The sequence below is a fragment of the Podarcis pityusensis genome, assembly GCF_964106645.2.
Source record: "Podarcis pityusensis genome assembly, chromosome: 5".
In the NCBI taxonomy this organism is placed as follows: Eukaryota; Metazoa; Chordata; class Lepidosauria; order Squamata; family Lacertidae; genus Podarcis; species Podarcis pityusensis.
In genome coordinates this window covers 30,613,745-30,627,860 of record NC_138032.1, presented here as the reverse complement: position 1 = coordinate 30,627,860, position 14,116 = coordinate 30,613,745, and the positions used below count along the sequence as shown (strand labels likewise).

The following is a 14,116-nucleotide window of genomic DNA, read 5'->3' as shown; positions in this document are numbered from 1 at the left end:
TTCCTGTGCTCCTACCCTGGCAACATCAGGCTTACCAAGACTGGGCAAGCAAAGTAATGACAAAGCAGAAAACACCTTTAAGCATATTCTGTCACCGTTAGTAGCCACAAGCAGCTCCCAGAGCAGGCCTTTCAAACAGCCCTGAGCTGAGGCTCACTCATTCCTGTTTGAGAGCATAGCAGAATTGCTCTGCAATAAAGCAAGGGCAAACTGATCTTTCCCTGATGTGAGCATGTGGGATATCACATCAGGGAAAACACTAGCAAAGATGGTGTTGGTACACCAAAAGATGGATTGGTAGATGCCTTCAAATATACCAAGTAGCATTTTCATAAATTACATTGGACATGTCATTCTGAACCATGCTTAAGTGTGATGTGAACATGGCTTATATTTTCAACTCGGATGGAAGCCAGTTTGAGGGAAAACACATTGAACCATAGTATTGTTCAAGAAACTACAAGGAAGTATATGGATTCTGGCTAATATCATGTCGACATGGCTTCAAACACCAGTGGTGGGAGCATGCTGGAATAAACAATAATATGTACACATCCGAGGACCAGTTAAACTTTTCTCTTGTGTGCCTGGAGATTTTCTCTCTTTTTCCCTTCAAGTTGTGGTCCAAGGCACAGCATTTTATAAATCAAACAAGACTGGAACTGCCTGGAACGTGTGTTTCTGACCTTGGACTGTAGGTTCCTTGTGAGTGATGCTGCCATAAGAAGTTTCTTGGGGAAAGAGTTATAGTTTAGTGGTACAGCATAAGTGCATCCACAGAAGGTCCCAGGTTCAATGTTTTGGTGGGACTAGGAAAGACATGGAGGACTTCTGCCAATCAGTGTTGACAAACTGAGCTAGATGGACCAATGGCCTGAGTTGGTATAAGGCAGCTCCCTGTATTACTGTCATTTTACTCCCATTACTCTGTAGAGTGGATTGTACATTGGTGATGCTTTTTTGGGGGGGGGGGAGAAGCACTAATAACACTAACAACAACAATACTTCCTGAAAGCCCATTGATGCTATATCATTCCTGCTTGCACAATTTATGACCAAAAGCAGTGAGTGCTTGGCAAGTTTTCATAGCTGTTTATTCATTATAAATAGTAAATATTTACTGCACTTTTTAATATGAGACTTTTTTTTTTACAACACGTGTGTTGTTGGTAGAGGCTGTAACACAAAGATAGTATTTCTTTTGTTCCATCACCCTTTAAGACCAATCTGAAAACTAATCTCTGTACCTAGTCTTACTAACTCACTATTTTCATTGAGTTGAATTCTAAAAGGAATGTATTTGTGCCCTACCTCACCCATTGTTCCAAGAATAAAGAAAAATAAATAACACTGCCTTCCATCTTCCTGTCCCTCCTAACATTTCAAAACACAAATTTATTGACATTTGAAAATGTCACAACACAAAAACGTATGTAAACCTTGGTTTCCATTGGATTTTCCTTTATATATTGGATGCCACTGTATAATTTAAAATTACATGTCACCTACAGAGACATTGTGATTTATGTCCTGCATTTTGCTAATAATAATAATAAATGTAAACATAAGAATTTTAAAATGTGTTGTCTCCCCAGAATGGTCACCTGTCAAAACTAAGAAACTGGAGATCATTTAAAGAGACTGTGACACCTCAGCATATTAAAAGAGTGAACTATGTACTGAAAAAATAAAAGTACCTGGAAAAATATAATTTTGATTCTATATATAAGGCCTTGGATGTTACCAAGGCTTGGTGAGGTACGCCATATTGCACTTTGTTAAGCAGCCATGGAAATCAAAGGTATTCTGTATTGTTTGTTGTTGCTTGATTCTTCCAGGAGGTATCACGGACTAGGAAAACTTCACACGCACAAAAAACTTTTGCAAAACTTTTCTTCATGTTACACAATTATTTCATTTGCTGCAATGAAGAAAAAGAAAACCCTCGCATGTGACATTTATCAACAATATGATTACAAAGAACAAGAAGATAGCCAATAACTTATTTCTGGAAGTCTTCAAACATCTAGTCTAGCTTCCTACGGACCTTAACAATTCCTTTTGAGTTTCCAGTGTGTAAAACAGTGTTCTCCTGCCCGTGCTTTGCAAACTGAGCAGAGTCAAAAGTCGGCATCAAATGTCAAAAATGGTTTGAATTTGCAGAATATCCATGCCATATTCTAGAACATGGTGAGTCCAAATTAATCCATGCCTCTTCGTCAACCTAAAAATGGAATGTTTACTGCAGCCCAGCAGTTCGAAACATTCTGCCATTTTTTTTCTTCTTTATACAAATCAGAGCTGAACTGTGCTGCTTTTTATTTGTGTTATGGCTCATGGTCTTTGTCTTCTGAGCTGCTTTACCCAACATGTCCAAATGTCTTATTGAAAGCATTGATTGGAGGAAAAAACATAAGTCCCATTATCTCTTGTATGATCACTCCGTTCTGGGCCTCATTTTGGTGAGAAGATCGCTCCATTCCAAATACTGGAGTGAGACCAGGACCAAGACTGGCTTTAACTTGGAGTGGGCAGTTCATTTATGCAATATCTGGCTTCAGATAATGAAAGGCACCTGTAAGAAAAGAAAATAGCAAAAGAAGCTTTTTAAGTCATGCTGTGACAACCTCACAGCAAGGGGCAGTGTCAACTACAGGTTGACATTGTCATATTTAATACTGATATATCAAAGGAAAGGGCCTAATATTTTTATTTTTAGGACAAGTTTGACAAAACTCTATGTATCTGGGATTATATACTATAATGATTCTTGAGCTGACCTCATTAAGAACATGTGTTTCTAATAGTGGAATGCCAGTGGTTATTTCATTTTGGACAACCCCTCTGTTTTACCTAATGGCAATCAGGTTTCATGTCTCAACAATTAATAACATCAAGATGTTGTTGACATCACTTTAGAAAATAATTATGCAGCAGAAATCTTGCTGGAACAATCCACTGTCTTAGCAGCAAATGTAGCTCTACTATGAAAGGAAGAAAATGAATGTGCTTCACCATCACTCTTGACTTACATGTATTCTTGTTATTTCTTCTTATGGGCAAACATTTTCATCTTGCTTTGTTATTACAGATGTATGCATCACTTTTAATGGTCAAAATAAGACTCCTGTTGTTTTGGAGGAGCTGTTAATGGTTTGAGCAGCCCAATAATCTTACCCAATTTAAAATGGGTTAGAAAATTAACCATCATTTCATTTCTAAGGAAAATATTTTTGTCCCAGAAGAGAGAATGACAATTCACACCTGAATGTTAGTATCTCTTTTGGAGGGGTTGTATACAACCCCTTTGGCCATTCCCCTTGGCAGGAGTGCATGAATTTTGTAACTATGAAGTTTTTATTATTAAATATCACTAACTTTATTATAGGGCCTGCCTACCTGTCAAGTTGTGCACTGAAATAATGGTTTTGCTGCCCGGATCACTCTAGGAATAACATGGCCCCTGGGAATACTGATATTTGCAAACTCTATACTTAAGTCAAGAAGACTTAGATTAGGTATAATTTATCATGTCAATTTATACAGGCTATTATAATCTCTGTTTTACAAATGCAGAATGGAGGCTTATAGTGCAATCCTCTGCCTGTTTGTTCAGAAGTAAGCCCCATTGATTTTAATGGGATTGCAGCCTAAATGAAATTTACTTTGCCAAGGTAATCGGAGGAATCTGTGGCCTACCAGATGTTGTTGGGACTACAACTCTCTCTCTCTTTAAGATGATCTTTATTGAATTTTTAGTTACATATTATACATACACATAAATTATATTTCACTACAACTCTCATTAATCCTGACTATTGGCCACACTGGCTTGGGCTGATGGGAAGAGAGTCCAGTAGCATCTCAAATGCTGGAGGTTCCCTACCTCTGATATAACATTCATTCATTCATTCATTCCTCTGATATAACAACCACTCAGGCTAAAAACAGGTTTGGAATTGGAATCTCAAGAACTATGATGATGATGAAATGTTTTTCATAAACTTTCAAAATTCCCATCATTTATTTATTGTAAAATGTCTAACCCCCTTCTGAACACACAAACACACACACAGTATACAGCTTAAAGATATCAGCAAAATACAATCCATAAAAAGCCATGATAAACCATTAAAAATACATGATAAATTAAAACAGCATGAAATAGCACAAGTCGTCAGGAAAGAAGGGGTCTGTGCATTAAGAGAGCCTTAAAAGTTTTGTCTTCAACAGGAGACAGGTTCTTCCAGCTGTATCACTGAACTCAGTAGACACTATTGAGAAATGAGCCTCAAATCTCCACCCTTGAAGCTTCATAATTCTACCCTGGGTAATGTTTTTGGCTCATGCTAGAGGATGGACCAGTTCGGACAGTACCAGGGTGGTCCTAACTGGTATACTGCATGGAACTGGCATAACTCAATGATGTCTCAAATAAGACCTGTTCAACTGTTGCCCTGCAATGCTAGAGCAGCCTTTCCCAACCTGGTGCCCTCCAGACAGATGATAATTGTAGTCCAAACCATCTGGAGGACATCCAATTACATGACAAAAAGACAGAACCCCAAAACTGGCTTTTATATAGATTGATCATGACCTAATACTCACTTTGTCCATATTGTCCATACTGATATCCCGTGACAGGGTCCATACTATAACCAGTGGTGCTGTATGTTGGTGGGCAGTACGACTGGGATGTAGGCAGGCTATCTAAACTTTTCATATGATCTAGTCTTTGACTACAGCTAGCCGATACTGTAGTGGTCGGTTCTAAACCCCCAGTTAATGGGGACAAGGCATAGTCAGTTTGGGGCTGGTGAGGTACACCACCATGGTTAGTTAAGAGGCCCATTACCTAAAACAAAAAGGGGGGAAACGGTTAATAGACATGCAAAACTATACATTAAGCAATCCACAAGAATATTAAGTCTCTAATTCTTGACATTCTAATTTCAAGAAGAAATAGATATGGCATATGTTTAAACAGATTGACTGGGATCCCTGCTGCATCACCAACCCCCCAAATAAAATAGTATCTGTAGCGTATAGGAATACCATTTATTTGACTCTATAATGACTGATCACATCTCACAATGAGCTCACGTTGGCATACATCATTCACTGCCACTCTCCATTTTGTCCTCATAGGCTGAGAGTTGGTGACTGGCCAAGTGAGGATTTGTCCCTGGTCTCACATGGCCTAGGTTGACACCAAAAAAATTACATCACACTGGCCCTCCTAAACTAGTGCTCCCAAATGGACAACCGACTTTGGCCTAATAATTCAAAAAGTGGTTTCACATAGCTGGTTTTCCTATCAGAAGATTTTATTGTTGTTATTATTACCCCCAATCTCCTTCTGAAGGAACTTGTGGTCTTCAGATGTTGTTGGACTGCAACTCCACCATCTCTGACCTGGCTGGGACTGATGAGAATTGGAATATAACACAGGTTCTCTGTCCCCAACTGCTAGCATAAGTATTTTGAGGATAATTGTATTTGAATTCAACGGCAATCTGTTTACTAGGAATTCAGATCCACTGAACTTGGTGAAGTCTCCTTCTGAGGAATGTTTGGGGTTGTGAGATTTGTCCTTTCAAGACTCAGAAATAATGGATTGCAGTGGGAGGGGAGGACTTCATTTTGGGCCTGAGTTATGTCAAAAACAGTAAACCTAGAAGATATTTATTTTGGCACAACCTTCATGATTTGATTAGAGGCTAAAGTACAAATTATTTATCAGAAAGTTAAAATTCTTCAATGAACTGCATAACGATAAGATTGTTAACTTGATTAGCTATTTGGAGACAGGTTTGCCTATTTGCTGTAGTTAGCATAATAGGTCAAATCCTGCTCATCTTCAGCTCTGCAGTTTTGCAAAACATTTCATCTGACTGATGCAAATGCAAGATCCCAGCTAAATCCAGTTGCTGGGTTGCTTTAAAACTGAGATGTGAGGATCCGAGCATCACTCACAGAACCCATTGCAACCTCCCAATATCAACACAGTTGCAAGTTTCTTAGGGTTGATTTTCTTAGGGCAAAAATGGCACTTCTACATGTCTTTGCAGTTATTTGGAACAGTCTGCTTTGTCTATGAAAGCTGTATGCCAGCCTTGTGCAACTCTATTCAATCCATGTTTACTCAGATACAAGTTCCGATAATGGGACCTGCTCCCAACTGAATGTTTATAGGATCACAGGCACTCATAATCTGGATGTTACTCAGGGTAGTTAAGAACATAAGAAGAGTTGTTTGGATATGGCCAAAGGCCCATCTAGTTCATCACTCTGTTCTCACGGTGGCCAAGCAGATGCCCATGGGAAACCCACAAGCAAAATAAAATAAAATAAAATAATTTATACCCTGCCCATATGGCTGGGTTTCCTCAAGCACTCTGGGTGGCTCCCAACAGAATATTAAAAGCATGATAAAACATGAAACATTAAAAACTTCCCTAAACAGGGTTGCCTTCAGATGTCTTCTAAAAGTCAGATAGTTGTTTATTATTGATGGGAGGGCGTTTCACAAGGCGGGCACCACTACTGAGAAGGTACCCTGTAGCTTCACTTATCACAGTGAGGGAACCACCAGAAGGCCCTCGGAGCTGGACCTCAGTGTCCGGGCTGAACCATGGGGGTGGAGACGCTCCTTCAGGTATACTGGGTCAAGAACATGAGCACTCTCCTCACATGTGATTCCCCGCAAGTGGCATTCAGAAGCATACTGCCTCCAACAGTGGTGGTAGAACATAGCAATCATAGCTGGTAGTCACTGATGGCCTCATATTCCATGAATTACCTGTCTGTTGGCTCTGTCTATGACATCAACCCAGCATTACCATGCTTCAGAGAAACAGTGGATGTGGTGGTGCTGAGATCACCATTATCGTCAGGGCATCTCATAAAATTAGGACTGCCTGGAAAGTGTTTTTAATTGCAATCACATGGGCAGGTGGAAATCTATTCCCACTGTAGAAATTACATAGGCAAGATTATCCAGCCCTTAATCCTGAGTAGATCTAGAGAAGCTCTGTTATGATATATTGCCTTTGTATCCCATACTTCTTCCAAGGAGCTGCAAGTGGTGTTTAAGCCCATGACTCTAACTCATTTCAGGCATTACTGCCATCAAGGACCTGTGTGAGCGATTTCATTTCAACAGGAGATGCTGGCAATACTCTCTGTTGGTTTTGAGGAAAATTAGGCTAACTGGCAGGAGCTCTCACCTGGAGATGCCAGAGATAAAACCCAGACAGTGCTCTACCAATGTTTTATCTGAAATTCTGAATGCCAGAGTGGTGTAAGGGTTAAAGATGGATCCCTGGGAAACTGGGGTTCTAATCTCCACTCAGTGATGAAGCTCACTGGGTAAGCTTGGGCCACTCACCGTCTCGCCACCTAACCTACCTCACAGGGTTGTTGTAAGGAGGAAAATGGAGAACAAGAGAGCTATGTGTGCCACCTTGAAGGAAAGGTGGGATACAAATGTAATAAAGAATTTCGGGTTTCACTTTTGATGAATAATCACCATTCACCAAATTCTGGATGTTCACTGAAAGGCACCCATTTTGCCATGCCCACATGGTAAAAGTGGACTTGCGAGGTGAATTCATTTCATCCCCCCCCCCCCCCATTTTAACCAATGTTTGTTTCAGTCACCTCTGTCAAGTGTTAGGCACTACCTAACATATCCAACCACACAACACTCGTAAATAACTAATCTTCATGGATGGAAAAAAAATAATACAGAATCAGAGCAAAAATTGTCATATTGGAAATACTTCCAGAGTCTTTTGGATTCGTGCTGCAGTTGATTAGCATCTAGGTAATTAGATTTTGGGCCCTTTCTCTTTGAAAGCTATAAGGGAAGTAGCCTAAAGGCAGAAACTCTCTCTTGCGGTATGTGTCATGACCTTATAGCACCAGTACAAGGAGTTACAGGAAGGGCATGGCTGGCTTCACCCTAATCGCTCTGTTAGGAAAGCAATTAAAAGACTTATCCTGAGACATGTTGAGCACCTCTACTTCCCAAGGACTTTAGAAATAAATGATGCACAGCAGGGCAGTTAACCTATAGACCTGCAGATGTTGTTTAACTACAACTGCTGCCATCCTTGACCATTGGCTATGCTGGCTGGGACTGATGGGAGTTGGAGTCCATCAAATTCTGGAGCCCCTCCTGATGGATAGGCCAAGATAAGCAGTACATTCTACACCTGGATCAAAATTTCTAGAGATGTGAACTGACTTGCAGTAGAGATTTTTCCAGCTACAATTCTGTGGCTTTTCTGAAAGTCTTCCATATATACATATATGATTAAATTAAAAAAAACTATAAAAGGAGAACAAATATATGGTGGCATTAAAGAAACAATGAACTGTAAAAAGAGAAATAATTGCTTCTCTATGATGTATACTGTTTTGTTTTGTTTTTTTAAAAAAGCTTAATCTATTTCAGGAAAAAATAATTCTATTTTGCATTCTCTGTTGTGCTAACATGACATTTTAACAAGCTGATAGAAAGAGTAGTGAAAGTTGTTTTGTCCTTGTATTATGACATTGTTGTTTTATTTAAATGTTTATTTTAGGCATTATGTGTTTTAAGGATCTTTCACTCTGAGCTTCCAAGAATGAATGGGAAAGGGAAACATGAATATGAGATACACAAATGTTAGCTGTTTGGGGATATAGTTCCATTCCTGCTAAATGGTTTCAGAAAGCCAGCAAGAAAAAGCCCAGCAGTTCAGTTGAGGGTTTATTTCCTCCTGATGGGATTCATTCAGTGCTATCTTGACCACTTGCATAGAATTCGGTTGCACCCAGCATATGCTAAACTGGGTTCCACTCCCTTTAGAATTAAAATCTAACACCCTTCCATTGAAGCCAAAGGTCAAACCAGATGCTGAATATGCTACATATTTTACGTGATTAAAGCATAGGAGGAAAATAAAGTATTTCCTATGTTTTACCTAACTTCAATATTTACTTCAGAAGGAATACAATAGATGCCCTCCAAATGGTGTAAACCTTTGAGTTTACACAACTAATGATTGCATGCCTTATTTGCACACACCTATGGCCCTGGATTCTCAATTGCATGGGAGCCTCCACTGATTCAGAAGTTCCCTCCTTTGCTTCAGAAGTTTCCTCTCTCTATAACGGAGGCTGGTAGAACCATGTGACCTTTGGGGCAAGGCTAAACATGTGGCCTTTCAGCCCTGCTGAATCCACATTGCCGTTTCCTGCCAGAGTTTCATTAGGGCTCAGATTTTCAATATACATATATGCAGTGCTATTTTTCTAGAAAAAGAGATGCCAGAACTCACCATAAACGCTACCCTTATTCTCTTATAATGGCAATGCCATCCATCAGAGAGGTGCCAGAACTGAGTTCCTGTGAGTTCTGGCTGAAAAAAAGCCCTGCATATATGATTCAAAAGCACCCTGTTTACTCGCCCCTAGTTTTCCTGGGGATACACTGGATGTGTGGACCCTCCAGACACAGTAGATGTAGAACATCATGTGCAGAGGTCAAACAAATAAATTTAATGATACTGAAAACCCATTTGTTAATATTAGTTTTCAACAAAATTCTGTTGCTTCCAAAAAGCCAGGCAAAATAGTGCTCTGATCTTCTGAGAGAAACTGATGTGGACTTGGGATCACATTATGCAAGAAAACCCGCTTGATATATGCCGAATAGTTTCATACTTTCAACTGCCATTGCCCATTATCAAATATGTTCCATCCATCTCTCTAAGAATACACTGTGGGTCCCACTTTCTACCTTGAGCGCAGGCTCTCAAGCATAGAATACTAAGCCTACTGCTAAATGTGCATTGAACTAAGAAACATCCAATAATATACAGAGATGCTGTAATTTCCAGAAATAACAAAGAAGCTCAGCTGGTGTAAATGCCGCAACCCCACAACAGCTGAAGAGCTGACCCTCTGTATTTAAGGTGAGGCGAGTGATGAAATCTTAAATATATGTAGGCAACATCTGGTTTAGTATTAGGTTATTATGGCAGGTCCATCTATCCTGAATAATGTAAATCCCGCTAATCTGAGAAAAAGGTTATTTCATTGAAATGAAATGCGATGCCACTTAACATGATTAGTATTATAGCAAGTTGGACCTACCATAGGCATCATAAAATCCTCACATGTTTTAATTCATTTACGCATGCCTGCATCTAATATGCTCTGTGACCATGTCTGCAATTAATATGATTTATGGGAGGCAAACACGTTCTATATTTTGGGGTTACAGTTATACTTTCCCCCTCCCTCCTCTCTCACCCTGATTGAAAGATTTAATGAAACAGCACAAAGAAAATTGTTGGCTGTTAACGTATTAAGTTGAACTGACAGGATCATGAGTAAACTTTGGTGGAGTTAATGATATCCTCTTATCTGACCCTGACACATTTGCAGCATGTAATTTACAGAAGCTCTGTCCAGGGAATCTTGACAAATGCTCCTAACGATGTCAGGGCAGTGTTCCATTCTAATGTAAAACAGATGTGGGTCAGATACCCTCATTCATCACTACACTGAACATTTCAAACTGCTGCTAAGATGGATGGCATTACCTGCTGTGCTCTCTTTTCACTAGGAAACCACCTCCCCTTTCGCCCCCCCCCGGCCCTCAAAAAAATTATGCCCCTCAAAAAAAAATCACATTCTGCAGCCCACCTCTTCAATTCTCACAGGGCTTGAACACGTGTCGAGGACTACAGCCTTTAAAGTGATCATCTCACCTCAACCACGAACTCGCTTAGGAGTTCTCTTTCAGCCTTACATATATGGCGGTAAATGAATGATTTGAATAGAAACATCGATGAAGTAAGGATGGGAAGTCAAACTCTTAAAGGAATACTGTATTGAAACTGAATCGGATTTGTTAAATTGTTTGAAAACTAATAAAAAATATGAAGAAAAGGATTGCAGAAATAATGCATGTGAATGACTTGATAGGCACTATATAATTACTTATCTGTGTTCTTATCATCACCATCATCAATATTAAAAGCCACAGCAGCCATCATTTGCTCATGGACTATTGTCCCTAGTCACTCCCTCACATTTTTGGCAACTAAGTTGAGTACGTGGAGCCCAGGGAATTCCTGCATCTCTCAGGAACAGGGAATGTCTTTAGCATAAATAACATAAGACCAGGCTGCATGTTTCCTAAATGATCCATTAAGATTGCTTATCCAGCTCTGTGTTGAGATTTGCCTCTTGTTGCAAAGATAGTAGGAAAAGTCAGTGTAGCCTAGTGGTTAGAGTGTTGTACAGTACTAGGATCTGGGAAGCCAGGATTTAAAGCCCCACTTAGCCTTGAAGCTCCCTGGGTAAGCTTGTGCTAGTCACAGTCTCTTAGCCTAATCACAGGGCTGCTGTGAGGATAAGATGGAGGCAGCGGGACCATGTACCTCACCTTGAGCTGGAAAGATGGGATATAAATGCAATAATAAATAAATGAAAAGCAAGTAATAGGTGAACATATCATCCCCCTGTTAAAATTCAGAAACAGTTTTCTTTCTCTCTCTCTCTCTTTCTCTGTTTCTCACAAGTGTCACGAAAGATACGCAAGAGTTTGAAATTTCTTTTATACATATCACTGCTTAACTGTCGCAACAGAGAAGTCTCTGACTAAAGTGAATATGTGGGGATAGAGAAACACGATGAAGCGTTGTCAGTCCTACTAAAGTCAATGGGGTATACTTGGTTTTAGAGTTAGGATGATTAAGCAACTAACATATTATATCCAAAGACCTTCACTGGGTGCGGGTTGCCTGGTGGGCAATGCTGTTTCTCAAACCAAACTATCCAGTCTGAAAGCAGACCACAATAGCGGTTCTTCGGGGTCTGTTACAATGCTGCACATCAGATATATGGTCTCCTTTATCTGTGTTAGCCAAAACAAGCTTCATTCCTTGCTTCCTTGGAAAGAGGAATGGCAATGCTGGAAGGAATTGTGCACTACCGCACATATGCTACCAAACATATTTCATATTTCAGCTTAGTCTGTAGGTCTGTACTTGATACTCCCAAATCTGGCTATGTGCGTTTCCAGAATCACTGAATGTTTTCCAAGAACCTCAGTGGCTCCTGAAACTATCAGTTGCTCCAATAAGATCCTGAACTTTCATTTAAACGAATGTTTCAAAATGGCAGCTTTAGAAATTATTATTATCATTACTACTACTGTTTAGACTTGTTTGTGACTTGTTACCCGAAGATCTCCAGGCAGCTTACAATACACACAAAATAAAAACCATAATCCCAAACAGTCAAAAATGACAAGGCAATGCCAAAATCATGAAACGTCATTTAAAAAGAAGAATATTGGCTTCTTTATCTACAGGACATGATAGTGCAGGCTGTAGCTAGGGTGATTTTCCTAGATTATTTTAGATTTTAAATCTTTAAAGTAAGCAAGACCTTCTGCAACAGAGCAAAGCAGGGAGGGGAATGGCTGGGAGTGGGATGCAAGGACAGAAAAATTGCCCTGTATTCTATTTCAGACTTCAGAAGAGTAAAGTCTTAACCTTTTGATCTAATACTTAAATGCCATATCAGGAGCCTTACTGCATTGACTGCAAGGCCATTAAGACTTAGCACCTCTTGCCTACAAATTTTAGGCTTTACAAGTGTTTGCCAAAAAGAAACAGCACTAATATACCACAATCTCATTTGCAGGAAAATGGAAATAGCCTGCAAAGTATGTGCACAGAAATCAGAATAGACAGTGTTATCACAAAACATGCTATTTACATACATTGCACATCACCAATTGCCATTCCAACATGACAAATCTTTAAAAGCTTTGTTTCATTGGCTCACACGCTGAGATGCGGAGGATTTCTTTTAAAAAAATACAAACATAGGCAATGCTTGACATTAGATCTTGACACCATTAATCACTTCCTTGTTCCTGTAAAGATTGGCCATTTGTGACAGAAGAACTCTCACCACCACCGAGTATTGGTAATAATGAGCAAAGCAGACAGCAAAGAAATAGTCAATCAGCCTGATGAGAAATGCAGGCCTTCTCTGAGTTGTGAGAGAAGCCAAGACTGGAGAAGGATGTTTTTAGGACCCATTCGGAACAGCTCTAAATTAAGGAGCTGCTGGGCCTTCATCGTGGGGTACAAATTCCATTTTGGTGCATTCAGATGGAAACCAACTGTATAGGGCCCACGATAGGATGTGAAGATATCAAATTGGAGAGTACTGATCACTTATTTTGAGCATATTTGTGGAACCCATTCCAGCCCAAGGGCCCATATTGCCTCCTGAGAAACCTTGCAGGGGCCATATGCCAGTAAGCCAGGACTAGAGACAAAAGTGGGAGGAGTAACATGTGTAAATTTTACCTTTGGACAGTAGGCTGGTTTCTACACAGTCCCTGCTCTCTATTCTCCATCCAGGCAAACATCAGGTGTTCTCAAAGTTCAAGACACACTGCAGCCAGGAGGGGGTATGACCTGGAGACAGCTCCAAGGGCCAGAGAGAGAGGACTGGAGGGCCACATTGAACTCCTGGATCTGAGATCCCTGGCCCCTGTTTTGTTAATTTAATTTAATTCCATTTATGATTTACCAATATAAACATACATGATGCAATTTCACATACAGTGGTACCTTGTTTTGTGACTGGGATCCATTCTGGAGCCCCAGTTGCTAGCCAAAAAGGACACAGGGCAAAGCGAGCGGCAAAACCAGAAGTAACCTGTTCCGGTACTTCCAGGTTTGCTGTGGACGTTTGCCGGAATGGACGCTAGACAAGGCAGACGTTTGCGGAGGTATTACTGTAGAACAATTTACCATTTAGAGGCTGGATTCAATCCCCCACCCTCTAAACTACATGCAGGCAACCTATGGGCCACATGCAGCTCTGGTCAATCCTTTATGCAGTCCTTCCACCCCACCTCAAAATGTCCACTGCAACCCAAAGGTTGCTGCTCGTGTTTAAAGATTGCCTTCCATGTCTACTGCCGATACCTGCCAGCACTGATCTAACCACTTGCTCTAGTCTTTGCCTGCTTCTCCCAGCAGCTGCTCTGCTCTGGTGGTCACTCTCAGAAGACTGACCGCAAAGCACC

General features: G+C 40.3%; 1 protein-coding gene across 3 annotated transcripts in view; it reads right to left on the bottom strand.

Annotated features, from left to right (window-relative positions):
* Positions 1-1,077: 1,077 nt before the first annotated feature.
* Positions 1,078-14,116, bottom strand: part of PAX3 (paired box 3) — a 104,492-nt gene continuing 91,453 nt past the window's right edge. For all 3 annotated transcript variants that reach the window (XM_081006948.1, XM_081006946.1, XM_081006947.1), the window contains 2 exons: positions 4,609-4,855; positions 1,078-2,575 (listed from right to left, as the gene is read on the bottom strand). In XM_081006948.1, the coding sequence (XP_080863074.1) occupies positions 2,541-2,575; positions 4,609-4,855 (282 nt within the window). In that variant the 3' untranslated portion in view covers positions 1,078-2,540. The remainder of the gene's footprint in view (positions 2,576-4,608; positions 4,856-14,116) is intronic.